Below are 23,050 nucleotides of genomic sequence, written 5' to 3' on the forward strand. Positions count from 1 at the left end.
AAGAGGGAGAGAGGAGGAGGAGGTGAAGAAGAGAGGAAGGGATTGCGTCAGACATCCCAGTGGGTCTTCTTTCTTCTTTTTTTCTCTCCTCTCGTTCTTACGCCCATCGATGGAAAGGACTGAAGGTAAAGTAATAAGAAGTGACAGAGAGAAAGGTAGGAGAAGGAGAGAGAGAGACAGGAAAGCACCCCGGAGAGAAAAGGATGAAAAGAGGAAACGGCTGTGTGAGAATCAGGGCGGGGGGACGGAGAGGGATGGACGAAAGAGGAGAGGGCGGGAGAGCCCTCCCAGGTGTTTGTGCAGTGGTGTGTTCTACTGAGAATACACGTTGACAGATGGCAGGAAGACAGACAGCCAGCCTTTACTTTCACACAACTTTATTTGTTAGTTTATGTGTGTCAAATGTTGAGTTGTATTTCTCTGAGCTGGCCTGATAGAACCAGACTGCATGGTCTGGTTCAGCTTCTCCCTCTGCTCAGTTGTTCAGTCACCATGCATGTGTGAGCGCGCGCACGTGTGTAGCTTTCCATACACTTCCATAAAGTGTGATGTCAAAAGTATTTTCCTGTTTTAGGACTCCCTGTTGTTGTGTCCGGGCGTATGTAAAACATGCTGCTATCTCCAAAGGGTGAAAACACCCATATGTCACCCTGCTATAGTCAGGAGAGCGATGGTCCTGGGTGTCCAGTTAAAGAAACAGTCCATATCCTCTGTCCCCCCCAGGGGACACAGGTGTCATAAATAATCTGTGTGTCCTAAGACTGAGACTGAATCTACAGCACAAACTAAGATGGAGAGGAGAGGAGAGGAGAGGAGAGAGGAGAGGAGAGGAGAGGAGAGGAGAGGAGAGGAGAGGAGAGGAGAGGAGAGGAGAGGAGAGAGGAGAGGAGAGGAGAGGAGAGGAGAGGAGAGAGGAGAGAGGGGAGGAGAGGAGAGGAGAGGAGAGGAGAGGAGAGGAGAGGAGAGGAGAGGAGAGGAGAGGAGAGGAGAGGAGAGGAGAGAGGAGAGGAGAGGAGAGAGGAGGGGAGATGAGAGGAAAGATGGCACTACATGGGTCCCAGGACTCCTGGTAGACACATGTCTCTCTTTCCTTCTTTCCCTCACTCTCTCTCTTTGTCTCTCTCCCCTTCTCTCTTTCTATTCCACTGACTTTTTTGTGCAAAGGCCTTGTTAAATTAGTTTTCCTGTCAATCTGTCTCTCTCCTGCTTCTGAGTGTGTGCTTAACAAGGTGTCTCTGAATGTTTGGGCATGGTAGAAGGAGAAAGAGAGAAGGGAGAGATAAAGTGTGTGTGTGTTTGACAGATCCCACATGTGATGTGACGTTTATGAGCTGACAGCTGATGAGGGAAGCTGTTACTACAAACACACACACACACACACAGATGCAGACACATTGTGGTCAGCAGAGGACATGGATGATTGATGAGAACCCTGGGGACTTAGAACATAGACCTGGAAGAACGAGAAAAGGGGAGCAGAAGGAGAAAGGAAGGAAGAGAGATGAGGGTGGAGAATCCATGCCTCAGCCATTGGCAGGGGGAAGCAGGAGGAGAGCTAAAAGGAAAGACGAATGGTGAACAGTATTGGGGTACCAGAGACTGAAGTACTGAGGGGGAGAGGAGAAGGAAAGGAGGAAAGAAAGCCAGTGGTATCCAGCTTAGAAGCAGAGTCCCTGTATGATTCTGCCCAGAGCTGAGTGATGCTGGCCTGGGGAGACCCTCTGTCTGAGCCCTGAAGCTGGGCCCTGGGGTGGAGCTTGGATGAGGAGGAAAGTACCTACATGTTCACCTCTCATACGCACATGCAGCATGTTGACCTGGCATACACACAGCATGACACACTTATCCTACACACATACAGTAGATACAAGCTGGACACATACACCTCCCACACACTGTGACAAAAGTACAGCTACACTGGAAAGTTACAGAGGGCTGAGGAGCTAGCAGGGTTGTTTAAGGACCTCAGACAGACTGTGATGCACAGCACATGCACGGCCTGCCAGCCAACTGATTTGACCTACATGTTGTTGCCACGGAACCAGGCATGTGTGGACAGGGCGATGGGGGGGGGGGGGGGGGGGGGGGGGAGTTCTGTCGTAAAAGAAACCTGACGATTCATCTCACTGCAATGAACTGGTGAACCTCAATTACTGTAAGTGTGTGGAGTTGACAAGAACATTCTCTTCTCTCTCTGTCTTCCTCCATCACTCTCTCCCTCCTCCCCCCCCTCTCTCTCTATAAGATGTGATTATCAGTATTTTCAAACATTTTCAACAGATTTTCAGTTTTTTTATTTTGAACTGCTCTGACCTCCTTTCTCAGAGTCCACCATCGGTCTACTCTCAGCTGTTTTGGTGCGTGGAATGTTTAAGAAAGCTGGGCTTGAGCTGAACATGTTGTCTTTCTCCAACCCCCCCGAGCCCCCACAGTCCTCTAACCTTCCCTCCATCCCTCCATCCCTCCATCCCTCCATCCCTTCCTCCCCCACACAGACGCACAGTCAACTCCAGGAAGTATTGCACATTATTCAGACGCACACACGCTGACTAGTGGGATATTTCCATTTGTGTGTGCTTGTGTGCGTGTGTGTGATTAAGTTTCTCTCGTCATGGCAGGAAACAGGCTGCCCAGAAAACAAACAGCCAGAACCATCGTTCTACTGTGGGTCTCACAGCACCGTCACACACCCAAATCTGGCTTCTCCACCTTCAACCCTCTATGAACTTTTTGTTATTTGCAGTTGTTGTTGCTATTTTTGGTCGGCCTTGAAGGTACACTGTGAGCTTGTCTAATGAGCTGAGCAACCGCTCCTACAGTAACTAACAGGCTGAATAGAATCAATTAAACCATTTGTGTGCGTGGGGTTGTGTGTGGTTGTGTGTGTATGTGCTTCTGTGTGTTTGTTTCTGTTTGTGCGTGCATGTGTGGATGTGCATGTTTTTGTGTGTGTGTGTGTCTATGGGCTTTTAATGTCTCATTCAGCAAATGTTTATTGGAACCAGAGTATTTGTGTTAGAGTTGCCAGCCCAACGCCTTTATCTGGTTCATAAAACAAGCCCACCCAACGTAGTCAGTGTTTCTGCTGAATCATCTCCTGCTACAGGCCGTTGGGTGTTTACGGTGGCAACAGTTTGCATTCAACCCCCCCACACACACACATGCAAACACACAACGCACACGCACACAAACACACACACACACACACACACACACAGCCAGAGGGCAGACCAGGACAGGAGTCTGTGAGGTCAGACTCTGCTCTGACTCTGGAGCTAAAGTAGTACTGCTGAGTGATCAGCATTGCGATGCTCCACAGGTGGTGAGGCCCACCTTCCTAACTAACATGCTGACCACTCCTTATATGGGCATCAATAAACCAGGACGACACCTGCTTTGTGATATCATCCTTTCATCCTCCACAGCAGTTCAACCGTCAGCACTGATTTCTGACTAAGCCATCTTTAATGGTGTGTGTGTGTGTGGTGAGCTGTTAGAAGGGCGTTCTTCATCAAGTCTTAGTGTTTGATGTGTACAACTCATCAAAGTCGGGATTAGAGAACATTCTGTGTTGTGGTTGAATGGGCGCTGACACAAACACACACTCAAACACACACACACACACACAAAAAGCAGATGTGAGAATGATTGCGTCTGGGTGTGTGTGAGTGCTTGTCCTGGCATCCATGCAACCTGTACTGCATGGCTGGGTAGTGGAGTTGGAGAAAGGTTACATCCCACACAGTAGCCATTGTTCCCTCACCTTTCACCTCTGGTCTCTTTCTAGAACCTGAACGTTCTGTAGAGCACCTTAGACATGAGTTTTCCTCGGACGACCAAGCCCAGAGGAAGGTAGAGAGGAGACAGGACACACAAATTTCTTTGCTGCCAGAAGTGGCAGTAGAGGAGATGCCGTCCTGACTCCTGAGTAGTTGTCTGGACAGGAGCTGTGTTCGAATCCAATCCATCGTTCACCCGGTCCCTTTCCCCTACCCTGACCCACAAACCAATGAACTCTCTTGGGTTTTGAAACCTGGTGACGTGACCCTTGTTATGGGATGCCAGGCTCATGGCTCATGTTGGTCGGCACCGAAGGAGAGACTAAAAAAGAGGCATAAAATGAGACAGTAAGGAGTGGGCAGGAAGGAGAGCACAGCTGAGCCCCTCATTGGGTTGCGGCCCACGTGTGCGTCATCAGACATAGAGCGAAGGACCGACAGAGATCAACCACAGGGCTTTGGTTCAACACCCCTCAACCCCCCCCCCCACTGACAAAAAACCTGCTTCTTTAGGTTGACAGGTGAGCTTAGTGTCAGGGGTTTTGAAAGGGGGCGGGGGTGACATCATTGGCGTCTCTGAGTCAATCATGTGAGATGATCTCTGTGACATCAGTGTTTGAAGGTAGAGATGGATGTGCAGCACTCTGCTACACAGCCACATGAAGGAGGCGAAGCTGAACCAGGGCTGTACCTGGGGAACAGCCTCCCTGTATGACTCATACACAGCTACACCAGCACAAAGTCCTTTGAACTTTTTATGTGTTTTGGTGTTTGTCTCCCAGCCCCTCCCGAAGTGGAAAGAAAAGAAATTGAAAAAATTAAACCGAAAGAGACGTGAGAAATCTGAAAGACCAAAAGTGAGAATGACAGTGAGAGACAGGGACGGGGAGAGAGAGAGAAAAGGAGAGATGGAGGGAAGGCGAGAGAGAGGGGGAGGTAGATTGAGGCATCATGCCAGGATGGATAATGTGATCAGACAGTCTGGCACTGGTACTCTACTCTACCTGCTACATGCTAGAATGACTCCACACAGCCTGGCATACGCGTGTGTATCTAACCCTAAGTGAAGTGGAGAGGTTGGGTGGGGGGGGCTACTTCACCCCCCCTTTCATCCTCTGCCTGAGGAAAGACATCTGACAGGCCTGATCGGTCACGACCGAAGACCGAGCTCCTCCCCTCTCTTCTTCTCCTGTTTCTCTCTTTCACTCACCATCACTTCCTTAAAGCCCCTTTCATTCGCTCCCTCTCTTTCCCCTCCTATTCTCATGGATAGTGAAGCCGGTGTTGGTGTGGCCGGCTCTCTACGTCATACGCCTGAGTCATGATCTGGCAGGCAATGAGAGTCAGGAGGTCCTGATTCAAACTTCCGTCCACCCGGTAGCTGAATCAGCCTGAGACCTGTCATGGAGCTGGGTCTGGGACATGTCTGGCCTGTGTGTGCGTGTGTGTGTTCTGGGGGGTCAGGATATGTCCTTGGGTTAGACTGTGTGCGTGTGTGTGCAGGTCTGTCAGACGCTGCATGAATGCTGTCACACATGGAAAACCAGGATGTTACCAGTAGTTTTCCAACGTGTGTGTTGTGGTCAATGGATGATTTTGTCATGAGGAATAGTAATGCTAAAACGTATACTCACATCCTGGCCCAACACATACTCACACATGCATATCCAAACAAAAGGCAGCTTATTGTGGACCATAGAAATCTCTGGGTTTGTGTGTGTATGTGGAAGCAGTTTGTCACATAGCCACCAATGCTTTTGGAAACATTTTTTCAGTCTGGGATCCCTCTCGACATACACACACACACACACATACACACGCACACACAGCTGTGGAGCAGACAACTACCTCGGCCAACACACCCACTCCCTTAGTCTCTCTCTTTCCCTTCTCCTCTCTCCATCCCTGTCTTCCTTCTCTCACTATCCTGAGTGTTGTCTATCTCCTCTAACTCCACCTTAGTCCCATGTCATCTTTTTCATTTTTCTCTCCTCCTACCCTTCTCCTCATCTCTTTTCATCTGGTCTGTTCCAGCAGGAAGCATTGCTTCTGCTCTGGAGAATTCTTCTTCTCTGATGTTTCCATTGCATCTCTTCTGGATAGTCATGAGCATGAGGTCATCCCAGCTAGAAGGTCAGAGAGATTAACCAGTGTAGAATGAATCTCAGGATTCAATCCACTCCATCTCTCTCCATGTCTCTCTCCAAGTCCTAAACTGGACCGCTGTGAAGGTGTGTGTATGCGGTTTTGTGTGTGTCAACGTGGTAGGCCAGTAACACATTAGGCATGGTTTTTCTCTCTTCTGCTGAGTAGAAGCCTGGTAAAACAACATTACCTTGTCTGCACACACATATACACACACACACAGTGTGTAAACACTCTGAGAGACTGAGGAGCAGAACAAAGTGGGTTGGCTCAAAGAGTAATTTATGGTGCTGTGTTTATGGAGAAAGCTTTACAGACACATACAGGGACCTTTACACTTCGAGGGTGGCTGGACCTGAGCCTACAGCTGGTGTGTGTGTGTGTGTGTGCGGCTAGTGTGTGTGTGTGTGTGTGGCTAGTTTGTGTGTGTGTGTGTGTGTGCGGCTAGTGTGTGTGTGTGTGTGTGGGAGGAACAGAACCGGGTCTGTATAGACTAATGATAAAGCAGGCCATCCAGAGGATGTTCTGCTGGAACCAGAAAGATCCTGCTCTCTGGACTCTCAGTAGAACCCACTGACTTGGAGAACCACAGTGCCTCAGCTCAGTCTGTCTATCAGTCAAAGAGTGAGAGACAGACAAACAGACAGACAGACAGACAGACAGACAGACAGACAGACAGACAGACAGACAGACAGACAGACAGAGAGAGAGATTGGCAGACATGACAGAGAGACTGGCAGACATGACAGAGGAGAGGGGATGCAGGGTAGACATATTGCTGATAGAGAAAGGGAAACATAGGATCAGTAAGGGAGAGATGAACGTACAGATTGTGAGGAAGTGAGAGAGCATGACGCCTCCATGAAACTCACATCTGGAGAAACACTTAGTCATCCTCTCCATCCCTCCATCCCATCCTCTCCTCCTCCTCTCCTTACGTTCTCACCCTTTACCTCTCTGCAGCCCCCTCTCGCCCTGTCACTGTCCTGTGTGGGAGATTCGGTTTTAATGGGCTTCTCTCTACTCCCTACCGTGACACACACAGACACACACACACACACAGAGACACACACACACAGACACACACACACACACACAGAGACACACACACACACACAGAGAAACACACGCACAGAGACACACACACTCCCTCCCGTGACAAGGAGGAATGGTGAGGCTCAAGTGTCGCTGGACTCCCATCAGCCCATGCTCTCTTATGTCTCCCTCGACGACCAGACGAAGAGCAGCAATCCATCACACACACACACATTCATCACACACAAATACCTAAACCCCCACTGAGTCCTAGACACATGGCTAGTCATAAAAATAATAATAATAATAATAGTAAACATCATCATTAGACAGACACATTCACACAGGACACAAACTATGCCAAGACACAGAAGAGTGTGTGTGTGTGTGTGTGTGTGTGTGTGTGTGTGTGTGTGTGTGTGTGTGGATGCAGGACAGTGAATCAGGAGCAACAGTTGCCCCCCCTCTTTCATAGAGATCCCCCCCCCCTCAGAGATGTCCTGCTGAAAACAATAGTGTAGCAGGAAGTCACCTTTGATCTCCACGATGAGAGGGAGACCAGGGAAGTGAACTTTAAAATAAAAATAAATATATTATAGATTATTTGAATGAAAGCAAGATGGAAATATTGGGATTTGGAGAGAAAAGAGTGCAAGAAGGAAAGAGACAGAGAGATAAAAAAGAGAGAGAGAATGAGGAAGAGAAAAGGAGAGAGAGAGCTTATTATTACTATATATCTGTAACAAATATTTTGATGATGTGAAGTTACACCAAATGTTCAGCAGAGGGAGGAATAGAGCAATGATCCTACCAGTGACCGCCCTGTACACGTCCGAACAAGGGAAACACAGAACTATCAGCTCTATATTAGAACCTTATTTGCAGTATAGATATGAGATATAACCCTCAACAACACCAACAACATTGACAACATGATGGTGAGTCAGACCCTCAAGTTGCTTTGGTAACCAGTAGGTTACCATGGTTGAGTTGTTTGCACTGTCATGACTTTGCATGACATGTCTTGGTCCAACAGACAGACACATAAACGACTCACACACGCCGTCATACACACCTCATATGCACACCATCAGAGTTCCCCGTGATGATGTCACAGAAGTGATGTCATGGCCAATGCCAGATGTCTGACCCATTAAAATAGAAAGTTTATTTTGTGGCCACTTCCTGGTGAATCGTCCAAGGAAAAATATTAACGTCATTAGAAAGAGGAAAACCCCACATGACTGGCTGGCATGCTAGCTGGCTGGCAATGTAACTGACTGACTGACTGACTAGCTGACTGACTTACAAGCTGGCTGACTGGTTGGCAAGTTGGCTGGATGTCAGACAGGCTGGCATTCTAGTTGGCTGGCATTGCGATTGACTGACTGACAAGCTGGCTGACTGACTGGCTGGCTGGGTGGTTGGCAGATTGACTGACTGACTGACTGACTTTCTGGCTTGCTGATTGGCTGGAAAAATGACCGATATTCCAATAAAGTAATTAAAATCAAGGCTGCCTTATATGGTGTTTTTTTCTTAAAACAAGCTTTACACTCTAAGCCAATCATGAGAGAGCTTATGACCATCTCAAAACTATGCGTTGAGTAACTGTCCCCCACATTTCTCCTCACCTCCGTGCATGTATCCACTCGTTACACTCCAGCAGACAGAAACGTCACTGCTATTAAAAGCTCAACAATACAGCCCAATCATCAGTGATGTTTAGATGAAGTTTACTAGTATGGTTGAGAAAATCACTGGGGTGTAGAGGGGGGGGGGGGGTGGAGTGGGGGGCAAGAGAAACCAGACTAAATAGAATGAAAAAGGCAGACAGACAGAGAGACAGACAGACAGACAGACAGACAGACAGACAGACAGACAAACAGACAGACAGGCACTCAGAAATACACCAGACAGACAGACAGACAGACAGACAGACAGACAGACAGACAGACAGACAGACAGACAGACAGACAGACAGACAGGCAGGCAGGCAAGCAGGCAGGCAGGCAGGCAGGCAGGCAGGCAGGCAGGCAGGCAGGCAGGCAGGCAGGCAGGCAGGCAGATATGGAGACAGAGACTGACAGTCAAATACACAGATAGAGACAGATAGACAGACATGAGGACACTCAGACAGACAGACAGACAGACAGGCAGGCTGGCAGGCAGGGTAGTGCATGAATAAAGAAGCTAGGTAAAAGTTAGACAGAGGGAGTGAGTCAGACAGAGGGGAAAAGTAAAGGGTGGGATCCTGACGAGGAGAGAGGGAGGAGGAGGGAGGCCAGTATAATTACCGTTAGACACAGAGAGAGAAGTACAGACTGAGAGAGAAGAGAAGAGAGAGAGAGAGGAGAGAGAGAGCCCTGCCCACTCTAACAAACCCATTCAACGTGTGCAGAGAGAGAGCTGCCAGAGATCTACTGAGAGAGAGCAAGAAAAAAAGAAAGAAGGACAGAAAGAGACAGGAAGAGATAGGAAGAGATTGAAAGAAGGGAAGAGAGCAAGAGAACAACTCTGTCATCCTGTGCTGACACAGACAGAAAGCTCCTGCCCTGATCGTTCACTCACACATACTTTTACAACACACAACTCCTCAACTTCCTAAGGACCAGCCTGCTTCTCTCCACAAACTCAGACAACACAGAGAACACCTTCTCCGCAAGGATTACACTCCTTTTCCTCTCCTTTTTCCTCCACGTTCCAGGGGACACTTGGACTTTTTCCTCCAACTTCAGCACTAGTCTCCTCAGTGCTGCGTCTCCGTCCAGCTCTCTCCTAGAGGACCAGATCCACACTCTCACCCTGCGACCGGGAGAACCATTTCAAGACTCCTGGCAGACAGAGGAACCTAGACTTCAAAGTTTGGAGCATCTGTTCTTTTCTTTTTTTCTCCAGACAGTATTTTTTTCTCCCTGCTCTCTGTCTCCTCTCGTGGTTTCAGCCAACTAACTAACTAACTGTAGCTCTCCAGGATGTCAGCGTTGCTGCTGTGTGGGATGTTGCTGCTGGGTTTCCTCCAGGGCTGCTCCACCTCCCTCCCTGCCTCCGGCACCTCTTCGGCAGGCACGTTTCTGGCCGAGACCCCCTCCCAGCTCCAGCCCCAGGGTCAGGGTGTGGAGGAAGAGGGGGCGCTCTGCCCATCCTGTGCCCTGGCCCACCTGAGGACTCTCCAGCAGGGTCAGGGAGGAGCGGAGCAGCGGGGGGAGGAGAAGGTGGAGGAGGAGGGGGCAGCCCAACCTGAGGTGGTGGAAGCGGTAAAACGCCACATCCTGAACATGCTGCACCTGCAAGCTCGACCCAACATCACGCACCCGGTGCCGCGCGCAGCCCTGCTCAACGCCATACGCAAGCTGCACGTGGGCCGCGTGGGCGAGGACGGGAGCGTGCAGATCGAGGACGAGGGACTCGGACGCTCGGACGCCAGCGAGTCCGCGGAACAGACAGAGATCATCACGTTCGCCGAGGCTGGTGAGTTCTTACCTGCGTGAGCGTGTGTGTGTGTGTGTGTGTGTGTGGATGGATATGTGTGTTTGGGAGGTATTTTTAGTTAATCCTGTGTGTGTGTACACATCTGCTTGTGATGCTGTGTGTATGTGTGTCCCTGTGTGTGATGTTTTGTGTCTGTGAAAGGTGTCTTGGATGGCTTCCAGAATGTGTGTGTGAAGGGACTGGACACACCATGGGTCATAAAAAAGCGGTTTTGTTAGATCCAGCTCTGTAAAATTCTCTGGTCGGTCAGCCAGTCAGGCAGTTTAGTGGATTCATAAATCTCTTTAACAACTGTGAGCTCTCAAAATACTCTGAAGGGTTTGTGTGTGTGTGTAAGGGGGGGAGGGGTAATTCCACCTGCTTAATTCCACCTGTATGATTCAGTTCAGCTGTTCACCCTGTTAACAGCACCCCCCTGCTTCCCCCACCCCACAATCTCCTTTTAGCATTCCAGCACCCCCACACCCTCCCCGGACACACAAGAACACACACACACACACACCTCCTTCAGGTCATTCAGGACCTCCCGCTGTTTTAGCAATTATGTAATTATCTGCTTACAGACCCCCAAGGTGTGTCCGCTCTGCTGATCTGCGTTTGTGTATATGTGTGTGTGTGAAGTTGTTCAGATAACTGCAGTGGCTGTTACCTAGAAACCGAGTGTTTTCATCAGAAGCAGCAGAGGAGAGAGAAATGGGGGGGCGCAGGGGAGTAAAGAGAGAGAAGATAGAGAGAAAAAAGGGAGGTGAGACGTAAAGGAATCTTTTATCCATTTCTCTTGGTTTCAAAGAAGGCTGCGTTCAGTGTTCAAAGGTGCTGTCAAGCGGCTGCTGATTGTGTGTGAGATCAGAGCAGTCTCCGACTGAAACGGGAGAGAGAGCCAGAGAGACAGCGAGAGAAAGAGAGACAAGGTCCCTCTCCCCAGAGAAGGGAAATGTTTGACAGTACTGGATTCAGCACTGGAGCAGTTACACTGAAACAGGTTTGTGTGTACGACTGTGTGGATGAAGGTGAATCTTTGTGATTGTGTGTGTGTGTGTGCGAGGGTGCATCTCAGAAAGGCACGAAGGGATGGTGATAAGAATGTTGTGGATGTGCACTCCAATGAATGACATTTATAGTGAGTTCAAGAGCCACTTCACAGGATCCCCTTCTTTCCTAGTTACACTTCCTGCTTCCCTCCTGCCCTCCCTTCATCCCCCGGCTACCCATACTCTTCTCTTACCTGTCCACCTCCTCTCCACTCCTCACTGCCTCATCCCTGTCCTCCCTACCTCCACCCTGCCTCCCCCTATCCACCTCCTCTCCTCACTGCCTCATCCCTCTTCTCCCTGCTCTCCTCCCTACGTGCCCCTCTCCTCCCTGCCTCCACTCTGCCTCCCCCTATCCTCTCTGTCTCCCTCTGTCCTCTTTACGTCCCCCTTCCTCCCCATCTCCTCCCTACTCTCTGTCAGTGCTGTGCAGGTGCTTGTGAAGCATTACTGGAAGCCCCTCTGGCAGCTGTGATGTTGTGAGCAATAGAGCATCAGTATAAAGGTTAGGGACATGAAGGACACCTGTGTTCCATATGCTACAGGCTTGTGGTGAGAACAGATGCACTTTCAAGTTCTTTAGAGATAAACTGTTTTTCATGGTCCACAATCTGACAATGTGCTTTTTATTTAACGTGATGCTGTGCAGTGCTAATGAATGTGTGTGTGTTTTATGAGGTAGTAAATGTGCCTCTAAAAAGGGACAACTTTCTAAAAGAATGCTTCGACGGTATGCTATCTGTTGCGGAGCGGCAGTGAGTCATACCACCGGCTCGGGAGCCAGAAGTAGAGAGAGAAAAACAAATTCAAGTACGAGTGCTCTCTCCACGCCTAGCGTACTTTTGCGAAATCCGAATGTACTAGTAAGCTATTTATTGATGACAGACCATGCGCCAGAGTGCCACCGCAATATCCCATTATGTTAGCAGTTTGAGGTATCTGTTTCTGAGTAACGACAATTATAAAATCCACTGGTAGGATATACCGCTATGTTAACATTACATAGGGAAGTTTTTGGATGTGTCTGATATCTTAGAACTGTTGAGCTTTGCCACGTATGACTCGAGAGTCAGCTGTAGCCTAATACGAGCGTGCACTAAATTGCGGTTACGGTTAGATACTTTTTACATCAACTATCCAATACCCTCACAGCGCGCATCAGCTGAGCTGTCAGAAAGCTCCGCGCTCCGCCAAGTCCTAAATCCTAACCTTGCTATAATCAGAAGGCCGTTGATAACACGTCCACTGCTGATTGCGCTGGAATGTTGAGTCGTTTTTATTAAATTGAGGTTCTAGTGCAACTCGTCGTTGTTGTCTGCCTCGAGATGTTCGCAGTTCGAATTCCGTTGATGAAGTGCGCAGCGTTGGAGGCTCGCGCTGCTCTTCATCACCATAACTGTCTGCGGCAATACACTCCAGCCGACTATGTCAAACAAAAACTTGAGCAACAGCGAAACGCTTCATGGCCTATATTAACCTGATCCATTTGGCCGGTTTAGCGGAAAACTGTGTTTTGTATGCAAAAAAAGTAATTTATTTCCGTTAGCAGTAGCGAACCACTTTCATGTATTTGTTATGTAATTCCTTTGTTCGCCACACGGTGCATTAGCCTATATTAGTGATCAAGAGAGCATGAAGATGAGGTGAACATAATGAGTTCCAAATCTTTGTTTCAGACTCAGTCTGTTTTCCGTTAGCAGCCTAATAAACCGTTTGCCCAGTGTGAATCAGTAGTCTTTGCTGCTCATAGTAGATGATAAAGCCATCAGACATTCTGTGATAGCAAGGATGCTGCAGGAGGATGTGGTGGGGGGTCACACCTGACCATCTCCTTGATCGCCACAGATTAATGACCAAGGTCAAAGCTATAAACAGAAAAAAGTTTCAACAAGACTTCAAAGGGTTTAAAGTGGAACCCTTTTTTCAGAGAGCTCTGCTTCGTAATGATAGCCCCCCCTCTCTCTCACCCCCACTTCCACCCCACCCCAACCCACACCTCCCTCCCACACCCTCTACCTCAGCATGAAGTACCCCGACAAGAATGCCCCCTCCCCCACCACCCAAATGCTTGTGTGCATGTAGCTTCCACGAGGGGCCTGCTGCCTGTGGACTATAAATAACCTGAATGAACTGCAGATTGAAAGAGACTGGGCAGGAGATGTGGGATGTGGGTCCCTGGGTGAGGAGGAGGAGGGAGGAAGATGAAGGGGGTGGGGCATAACGAAAATACAACAGCTTACCACGTTCGGTTTCTTTCCGTCTGTCTGCGGAGCAACAGAGAGAGGGGTACAGATAGAGAAATGTAGATAAATGGACGGAGGGATGGCCGTCAGGGTAAAGCTGCTTGCCTATTGGGGGGGGGGGGGTTGAAGTTTGGTAGAGGTCATTTTGTCCATAGCAACCTTGCTCTCTGATCGCTCTCTCTTTCAGTCTCCAACCCGACACCCTACCCAGCCCCCATAACCACCCGCCCCCAAAACACCAACTGAGGACAGTCATTAATTAAACACATCATTAGTGAAATTCCAGTGTCCACACTGATCGCTTCCACAGTATTCTCTCCTCTCTTCCTTTCTTTTTCATTCTCTTGTTTTCCTTCTTTTTCTCTCTGTCTCTGCCCCTGGTCTGAGGTCAGATACCTCTGTAGACCAGTGACTTTGTCTCGGGATCAGACAGTCTGGTAGCCGCTAGCTGTGAGCATGTGGGTTTGAATCCATGTTAAAGTCGACAGCTGAAGCTGAATCTGTTTGTGCTGACAGGGCTGCGTTGTGAGGTGTGAGGTCTCGTCCACCTGAGCACTGCTGACATCAGTAATTGTGGTGGCAACCCTTTCTTTCAATTGTGCCCTTTACCGAGACACTATCCCCACATGTGAGTTGCCACAAGCAGCCTGAATTGGTGCGGAGCTGTACTTTTCAGGTCTTTATCAGCTTGTCAAGGACCTGCAGAGACACAAGGACGCTGATGAGACACTGGCATTGAACTAGGACACATTCCTCAGCTGTTACAAAAGGGTGGGGCCGCTCTTCGGTCCTCTCACCACACGTCCTTTCTCTTACATTTGACCCCAACTGTGTGGTGAGCTGCAATCTGGCTAGGCTGGAGGATTGTAAATGTCCTCTCATTGAAACACAGTGAACCTGGGTTTGTGGACAGTGACAGGACAGCAGACACACATTATATAAAGTGGCTTCGGCATAAAGACCTGTTTCTCTCTCTCTCTCTCTCTCTCTCTCTCTCTCTCTCTCTCTCTCTCTCTCTCTCTCTCTCTCTCTCTCTCTCTCTCTCTCTCTCTCTCTCTCTCTCTGTCTCTCTCTCTCTCTCTCTCTAACGAAGGGCATTAGAAGTGGGTAACAGACTGCAGCTGAAGTGTCTATTCATGTGGTCAGAAAGCAGACAGGACCACATTAAAGATATGGAGCCTTCACGAATCAAGGCTCTGTTTCAGAGTTGTGTTATTCCACTAAATACCTGATTGTGAAGTTGCAAGGTTAGGATGCAGAGTAAGTATGCCAGGGGAGGATGGAAAGTTAGGAAGCACAATGTCCATGTGACAAAGGAGAAGGCGCTAGTCTGTTTGTCATCATGTTGCTGCATTGCGACATTTAAACTAAATAGTGAATAGAACATGGTTGTGATATGATCAGAACCTGTATTAGCCTGTAGAAAAATGGTACATCTTCTTCTCAGCTGTTCTCTCAGAGGTGACTTTCTTGGCCTGGCTTCTGAGTGGGCAGGCAGGCTGTAATGTACTTAAGCATAGTGTACTGAGGAAAGGGCACTGTGAAGTGTTATGACGTGGTTAACTCACCTTGTCAGATATAAAATGTTGGACGGTTTTTTAACAAGTTCATGATTACATTTTCTCCATAACTTTGCTCTCATTAAGAGTATTTTGATGGATCTGGTGTTTACAAACACAGCTTGGAAGGCAGAAAGAGGGAGAGAGGGAGAGAGAAGATGAAAAGGAAAAAACGGGGGGAGAGAGAGAAAGACGACTTATAAATATGGTATGATATCATAAATGCATATTTCTCAGAGAGTGTTTAGTCTGTGTTGTAACTGAATCTGCAGTAGAGATGTAGGCACTGTCACTGTAGGTGCATGGACACTACTCTCTCTCTCTCTCTCTCTCTCTCTCTCTCTCTCTCTCTCTACCGCTCCTCTCTCTCTCTCTCTCTCTCTCTCTCTCTCTCTCTCTCTCTCTCTCTCTCTCGTTATTGCCCCCAGCAGCGTGACAGTATTATTAGAGTATTATAAAGGCTGTTCCATGTGAGTCCAGCTAATACATAGATCCCTCCTTAGGTCAGCATAATACAGAGAAGCATTACTGGTTACATTAGGGCAGTGTTTAGACCAGGGAGAAAGGCCCTCTCTGCACAGACGAAACACACACACACACATGGAACGAGAGAGAGAGAGAAATTGAGAGAAAACTAAACATACATCTAATGAGACACATAAAACAAGCACACACACACAACTAGAAAACACAGACACTCTGCTCTAAACGGTCAGGTAATGCGTCCCCCTCTCCTTCTCTCTTTTCTTTTCTTCACTTCTAAAATAGTAGGAGAGTTAGAAGGAGGGAGGGGAGGAAGGGGGGGCGGGGTAGGAATGTGTAAATGTTATTTTCCATCTTTGTGTGTGTGACAGCTGTGCAAGCTGTCCTTTGGGCTGCTGGATGGAGTGTTTATTGTTGAGGGATTACTGTAGTTCTCTCTTTGGTCTCTCTGTAGTCCTCTCTGTAGTGGCCCTGTAGTCTCTCTATCTCTCTACTTCTGTGCTGCACAGCACAATACGCCCCTCTCTCTCCCTTGTTTCTTGCCTTTCCTCTCTCCCTCTGTCTCTTTCTTCACCACTCTTCTCTCTTAACCCCCCACTCTCTCCAGGGCTCTCTACGTTGGACCATATTTTAGTGCCCCCCCTCATTCCCCCCCCCCCTCATCCGCCCCCCCTCCTCAGCCCCCCCCCCCACCCTGAGAGCACAGCAGAAGGATTAGCAGGGGAACAATGAAGGAGTCACTGTGGGTAAAGACCCGCTGTGTAGAAGCTGCGTTTGACATGAATGCCTGTGTTTGGACAGATGGGTATTGCCCCTATGGACACACACAACAACACACACATGTACACACTAAACACACACAGAGTAGATAAATACTGGATAGACTACCCCCCACCCCACAACCTCCCCGCCCTCCAAACACACACACTCACACATTGATCATACATTGCCATTGTTGCTCCCACATGGGGTTAAACCAACAAACAGACAGAAGATAAGCAGCCTGCTGTCTGTAGGAGCACATCTAAACTGGCAGCAGCCATTCTGCTCAGGCTGGGTGTGGCGGTGGACTGTCCAAACACATGGTGGAGAGGTAGAGAGAGAGAGGGAAGGAGGGGCAGTGGTAAAGATAGAGAGAGGGAGATGGACTTTTCCCCAACACATGCCAGAGTGCTCAGGGACCTCCCCTCTAGAACACATCAGGACTGCTCACCAAGAGCAAACAGGTGGGATTCGAAACCGAACAACTTTCCTCCACAGGAACCTAAAACTATGAACACGGGGGACGCAAAGTGTTTGGGTTAAGGTTTCATACTGGGACACTCTGCTGCATAAGGACACTCAACAGAAAAAAACAACGTGTCAACCACATTAGAGTGGAACACAGGGAGGGAGGGAGGGAGGAGGGAGGGAGGGAGGGAGGGAGGGAGGGAGGGAGGGAGGGAGGGAGGGGAGGGAGGGGAGGGAGGGAGGGAGGGAGGGAGAATGAGTTACACGAGCAGGAAGCTAAGCCAGATGGAGACAGCAGAGAAGGGTGATCATTATGGGATGTTGATACATCACTTTGTAAAGAGCAGCGTCCTGTATATGGAGTGGGATTAAGGAGAGGGAGAGAGGGATGTCCGGAATGATCTGTTAGGAGAAGACTTCCAGAGACCTGGACTCAGAGACTGGAGTCCAGCCAGAAGAGAGAGAGAGAGAGAGAGAGAGAGGAGAGAGAGAGAGAGAGAGAGAGAGAGGAGAGAGAGAGAGAGAGAGAGAGGAGAGAGGAGAGAGGAGAGAGAGATGGAGAGGGAGAGGGAGAGAGAGAGAGAGAGAGAGAGAGAGAGAGAGAGAGGATGAGAGAGAGAGAGAGAGAGAGAGAGAGGGAGAGGGAGAGGGGAGGAGAGAGGAGAGAGAGAGAGAGAGAGAGAGAGAGAGAGAGAGAGAGAGAGAGAGAGGAGAGAGAGGGAGAGGGAGAGGGAGAGAGAGAGAGGCTGTAAGTTCCGTCAGCTTGAGAAAGACCCAGCCCTGTGCTCAGTGACCTCAGGACCAGATGCCACATCACTAGTTAGCTCACAGCTGCAGGAGCCTGTCAGGGTGTGTGTGTGTGTGTCAGGGTAGCTGTTAACAGTAATAACTGACCTCCTTTTCCCCAGCCTCTCCACATCTCTACTCTACCTCTCTGTTACTGGGAGGGAAGGCACAGGGGGCAGGGTTTACACACAAACACACACACAAACACACACACACACGGACACACGGACACAAATGGACACACAGACCTGGAAAAATGAGTTGCATAACCTGGTTCCCAACCACCAATTATTCTCTGTCTCTATTTTGGACCTGTAGGTGATTTTAGACCTCATGATAAACTGTTGTTTTATGCCTGTGCATGTGTGTGTTTGTAAGTGTCAACTAGCATACAGGTTTAAGGAATTGTTCACCACAATACACTACCATACAGAAATGAGTGATGTGTATGTGTGTGTGTGTGTGTGTGAGAGAGAGAAAAAGTTCCTGTCAGAAACAGCTCTAATGACACAGTGTAGGGGTAATGATGTGGTTTCCTGTCTCCAGCCTCTCTTCGGCCTACAGCCTCTGTGTCCCCAGCCTCTTTTCACCCTCCAGCCTCTGTCCTCCAGATTCTCTCCAGCCTCTGTCTCCCAGCCTCTCTTTGCCCTCCAGCCTGTCCTCCATCCTCTCTCACTCTCTGTCTGGCTCAGCCTCCAGCCTCTGCCTCTAATGATCTCCCATGTCTCTCCCTCCACTCCTTCTGCACCACATTAAACCAACCTTCAAACAAGCCATTACTACTGTGTCTTTAGCTCAGGGTACATGTTTAAAAATTGTATTTTTACTGATTGTGTGCCCATTAATCCTGTGCAGTATGTGACTGACCGAGAATTTCTCTCTTTCCCTTTCTCTCTCTGCCTCCTTCCAGGTGATTCTCCGGGTGTGGTGAACTTTGCCGTCTCCAAGGAGGGAGGCAGCGAGCTCTCATTGGTGGAGCAGGCTAACGTGTGGCTCTTTCTGAGGCTGGCCAATAAGAACTCCCGTAGCCGAGCCAAGGTCACCATCCATATTCTGCAGCAGGTCCGCCTCCCCGGAGACACCGCAGCCACCATGACGGAGGTTCCGCTAGCTGAGAAGCTGGTTGATACGCGGCGCAGTGGCTGGCACACTTTCCCTGTGTCCAAAACTGTGCAGGCGCTCCTGGATGCAGGCGGAGCAGGGGGGGACGTTGCCTCCGGAGGAACCCTCAGCCTCCGCGTTTCCTGTCCGCTCTGTGCCGAGGCCGGGGCCACGCCCATCCTGATGTCAGCATCGGCCAATGGGAACTCGGAGCGCGGCCAGCAGCGAGAGCAGTCTCACCGGCCCTTCCTCATGGCGGTGGTGCGTCCGGCGGACGGCGGCGAGCCCCGGAGGAGACGGAAGCGTGGGCTGGAGTGTGACGGGAAGGTCCGAGTCTGCTGCAAGCGCCAGTTCTACGTCAACTTCAAAGACATCGGCTGGAACGACTGGATCATAGCCCCACCCGGTTACCACGCCAACTACTGCGAAGGCGACTGCCCGGGTCACGTGGCGAGCATCACGGGCTCCTCCCTCTCCTTCCACTCCACGGTGATAAACCACTACCGCATGCGAGGCTACAGCCCCTTCCAGAACCTCAAGTCGTGCTGCGTCCCCACAAGGCTACGCGCCATGTCCATGCTCTACTACAACGAGGAGCAGAAGATCGTCAAGAAGGACATCCAGAACATGATCGTAGAGGAGTGCGGCTGCTCGTAGAGGACGAGGAGGAGAGAGAGATGGAGGGATGGAGGAATGGAGGATGGATGGATGGAGGGATGAGACTCTTGATCGAGTGTGGCTGCTTCAGAAGCCTGGAAAGAGAGGTTGAAGGATGGAGAGATGGAGGGATGGAGAGGTGGATGGAGGGATGGAGAGATGGCGGGATGAGATGAACTTCAAAACTCAAAGTCCGAATCTGAAAGAACAGAAGAGGGAAAGAGCAGGAAGGAGAGAGCACCTGGGAGAACGAACGCATGACTTTGCTGTCTTTCTCTCTTTATCTCTCTCTCCATCTCTCCCTCCATCTTTCTGCCTCTCTCTCTCCAGAGCGCCAGCAAGGCACAGCTCCAGAACTCAGAGTTACCATCTCTGTGGCACTTTCAGAATAAAGAAAAAAAAAGAATCTATAATATATATTTTTGTTACAAATGGAGAGAGAGAGGTTGAGGGGATATTTATGGCGGGCTCTCCACTCATGCACTGTATCTCCCTCACAGGACTATGATCATGAGGTTCCTGACAAATCTCAAAACTATGCAACTTATCAAGTATTATTCTGGTTTATTTTCCTTTTATACTGTATGTTTCCTTTCTCAATTGTTTACTTTTTTTCTTTCTTTTTTAAAAAAAAAAAAGGAGGAAGACCTTTTTGATACTTATTTTGGAAGTATGTTAAGTGTGTATTTTTGTGTGTGTGAGTGTTTGTGTGTGTGTTTATCTATATATGTCTGTACCTGTGTGTGAGTTCATCCAAGTGTGTGTGTGTGTTGTTGAGAGATACTTGAAAGAAACGAGTTGGACCAGCTGCTGGAACCAAACATGTCTCTACATATAATTATCCTTATTTTGTATTATTAATAATATTATTTTTCTTTTCGGATACTTTTGTTAATAATAATAATAATAATAATAATAATAATGTTTTGTTTAAAGAAGAAAATAAATGTTGGTATGTTTTCTGTTTGCACTATATCCCAACATTCTGTCTGGCCCAGTCACCAATATCGAAAAGGTACTCTTAAAAAATGAAAGGTTAAAAAAGCACTTAGTCTATTGAGCATGAGAGCTGTTGCCAGAGAAAAGACAAAGACAAGATGAAGGAGACAGAAAGAGAGTGAGGGGGGGATACAATTACTGTTTATGGACTACAGGATCTTAATGTTGTTTCTGACACCAAAGAGTCTGTTTGTGTGTTGTTCATGTCTGTCATCTTAGCAGCATTATCATCGTTAGCTTAACAACCTCCCCTGTGTTGAGACTCAGACTCCCACAATGCTTTTCTAACCTGTGCTTATCTCAATGCTGTGTTTGTAAGAGAGTGGCTTATTGTTGTAATTGAAAAAAGAAGCACTTAGGCCTCCACAGGTCAATGTTGTCGTGTTTTGGGAGACATGTTTGTCCCTTGTTGCATATGGAAGTTGTGAGTGTGTGTTTGGACATATTTAGATGTATCAAACCTGTCAAAAGCATTTTTTTATGACTTTTCTCACCAAAAATGTAAAAGTCCCTTCTCACCTAGATGAAGTCATGGGGGCCGTGTTTGAATCGTCTCGCTGTGCCTCCTTCATTTCCTTCTCCTGTCCCTTAAAGAACCACTGACCGAGATGGACTCTAATTGAATGAAGGAAAGAAGGAAGGACATTTAAAGTGTGGAAACACACCCTCCTGGAGGAATTGTCTCTTGGTAGAACAGATCTTGGAGGAGACACTTTCAACTGTGTTGACACTCATTCGTATCATAATTTTGTCAAAGCTGTACGGTGTGACGTGAACATGGAAATGACATAACAAAATGTAAAAACAAAAGTAAAAAAAAAAACATTTAAACCATGAGCGAAAAAAGAAAAAAAGTTAGTATTTGTTATCATTTCGTTTTTATCAAGAGAAAAGAATTGACACTGAAACAAGTGGACAAAGAATAAAAAGTATATTTTTTATTCTGTATATATGGAAATCCAGATACCAATATGTTGCATAGCTTTGTTGTACAAATCAAATTGTGCTTGTGGCTAAGTTTTTTAATCTAATTTATTTTACAGTATTTTTGTTTTGCTTCACCATTAAAGATGTACACTAAATCAGATCAAATGTTTTTGTTTCCTGTCTACTAACCATCACTGATGATGTCATTGGAGGGTCTCTCTCTGTCACACACACACACACCGAATGACACACAAGGCTTTCCCTTAAACAGAAACTTTGAACTTGTAGGCCCTAGTGTGAGCGAGAGCTGAAGTACAGTACTAAATAAAGACTACACCACACTAATGACAAGGAGGACATACACTTACACACACACACACACACCCACGCACACACACACCCACACACACACACACCCACACACACACACACTGTTCCTCAGTAGCTTTATGTGTGATCGGAGACAAGAGGAAACCACAGCTGGGTGTTCCCCATAGGAATGTTTGATGGGTGTACCGTGGTGTGTGTGTGTGTGTGTGTGTCTTTGTATGTGTAAGACACAAATGACAAACCCACAATCAAGTTTCCTTGATGTCTGTCGTAAGCATTCTACTTCCTATTTAGATATGCAGATTCACACGCACATACTGACAAACACAAAACACACATACACACCCACACACACACACACACACACAGACATACGCATGTGAAAAGTTTTAAATGTGTGAAAAAGTAAATAAGCCAGGGAATAGCTTAGCTTACATTACAGTGGGTGTGACAACATTTCCCTGTGTGTTTGTGTTAAGAACAACTGAACGTGTGTGAGTTATGCCAATGTGTGCGTTGTATTCCAGCTCCCCAGAGTTTCTCAAGAACCATGATTCTGTCCAACCTCAGAACCACACAGTTCATCTGGCTGAGTCAGACAGCATGACATCCTGCACAGGCACGTATCCACACACTTTCACAACCCTCTATATTTGTACATATTTTATTATACTTAGAACTAATAGAACTAATTTAAAAAATCCATGACAGACAAACACACAAAAAAGGCAGTGGAACAATGCAATAATGTGACTGTTGCCCAAATCAGACAAACCTGGGGGGCGAGAGTTCTAGTGTTACTGTAAATTAGATCATGCATGTGTTTCCTCTCAACACATACATTTAGTCATTTAGCAGACGCTCTTATCCAGACAGGGACATTCTCCCTGAGGCAAGTAGGGTGAAGTGCCTTGCCCAAGGACACAACGTCATGTGCACCAGCCGGGAATCGAACTGGCAACCTTCAGATTACTAGCCCGACGCTCTACCCACTCAGCCATCTGACTCCACATAACCATCTGACACATAACCCTCTATGTAAAGTATGGATGGTGTACAGTATAATAGCAGTTCTGTGACATTGTGATGTGCAGTGTGTAAGACAACTTCAGGCGTGCTGGCAGACAATTGGAGCAAAGCATCGAACAGCAGAGAAACACAGAGGATGTTTGAACAAAGTATCAGGAGTTAGTATCCAAGCAGAGTGTTTCTTGGGACAGAGGAGCGAGGCAGGGTGCCCATTGACATCATCA

At 48.1% G+C, this 23,050-nt stretch overlaps 1 protein-coding gene across 1 annotated transcript; it reads left to right on the forward strand.

Annotated features, from left to right (window-relative positions):
- Positions 1-9,461: 9,461 nt before the first annotated feature.
- inhbaa (inhibin subunit beta Aa) lies at positions 9,462-21,620 on the forward strand. Its single transcript, XM_047024367.1, has 2 exons — positions 9,462-10,430; positions 18,694-21,620. Exons 1-2 carry the CDS (start codon positions 9,935-9,937, stop codon positions 19,539-19,541), a joined length of 1,344 nt encoding a protein of 447 aa, XP_046880323.1. The 5' UTR covers positions 9,462-9,934; the 3' UTR covers positions 19,542-21,620.
- Positions 21,621-23,050: the final 1,430 nt, after the last annotated feature.

Source organism: Hypomesus transpacificus, chromosome 8 (assembly GCF_021917145.1).
Source record: "Hypomesus transpacificus isolate Combined female chromosome 8, fHypTra1, whole genome shotgun sequence".
In the NCBI taxonomy this organism is placed as follows: domain Eukaryota; kingdom Metazoa; phylum Chordata; class Actinopteri; order Osmeriformes; family Osmeridae; genus Hypomesus; species Hypomesus transpacificus.

Coding starts and splice junctions, on each gene's coding strand:
- inhbaa (XM_047024367.1), top strand. CDS start 9,935: ATGTCAGCGTTGCTGCTGTGTGGGATGTTGCTGCTGGGTTTCCTCCAG. Junction 10,431..18,693: donor CATCACGTTCGCCGAGGCTG/GTGAGTTCTTAC, acceptor GCCTCCTTCCAG/GTGATTCTCCGGGTGTGGTG.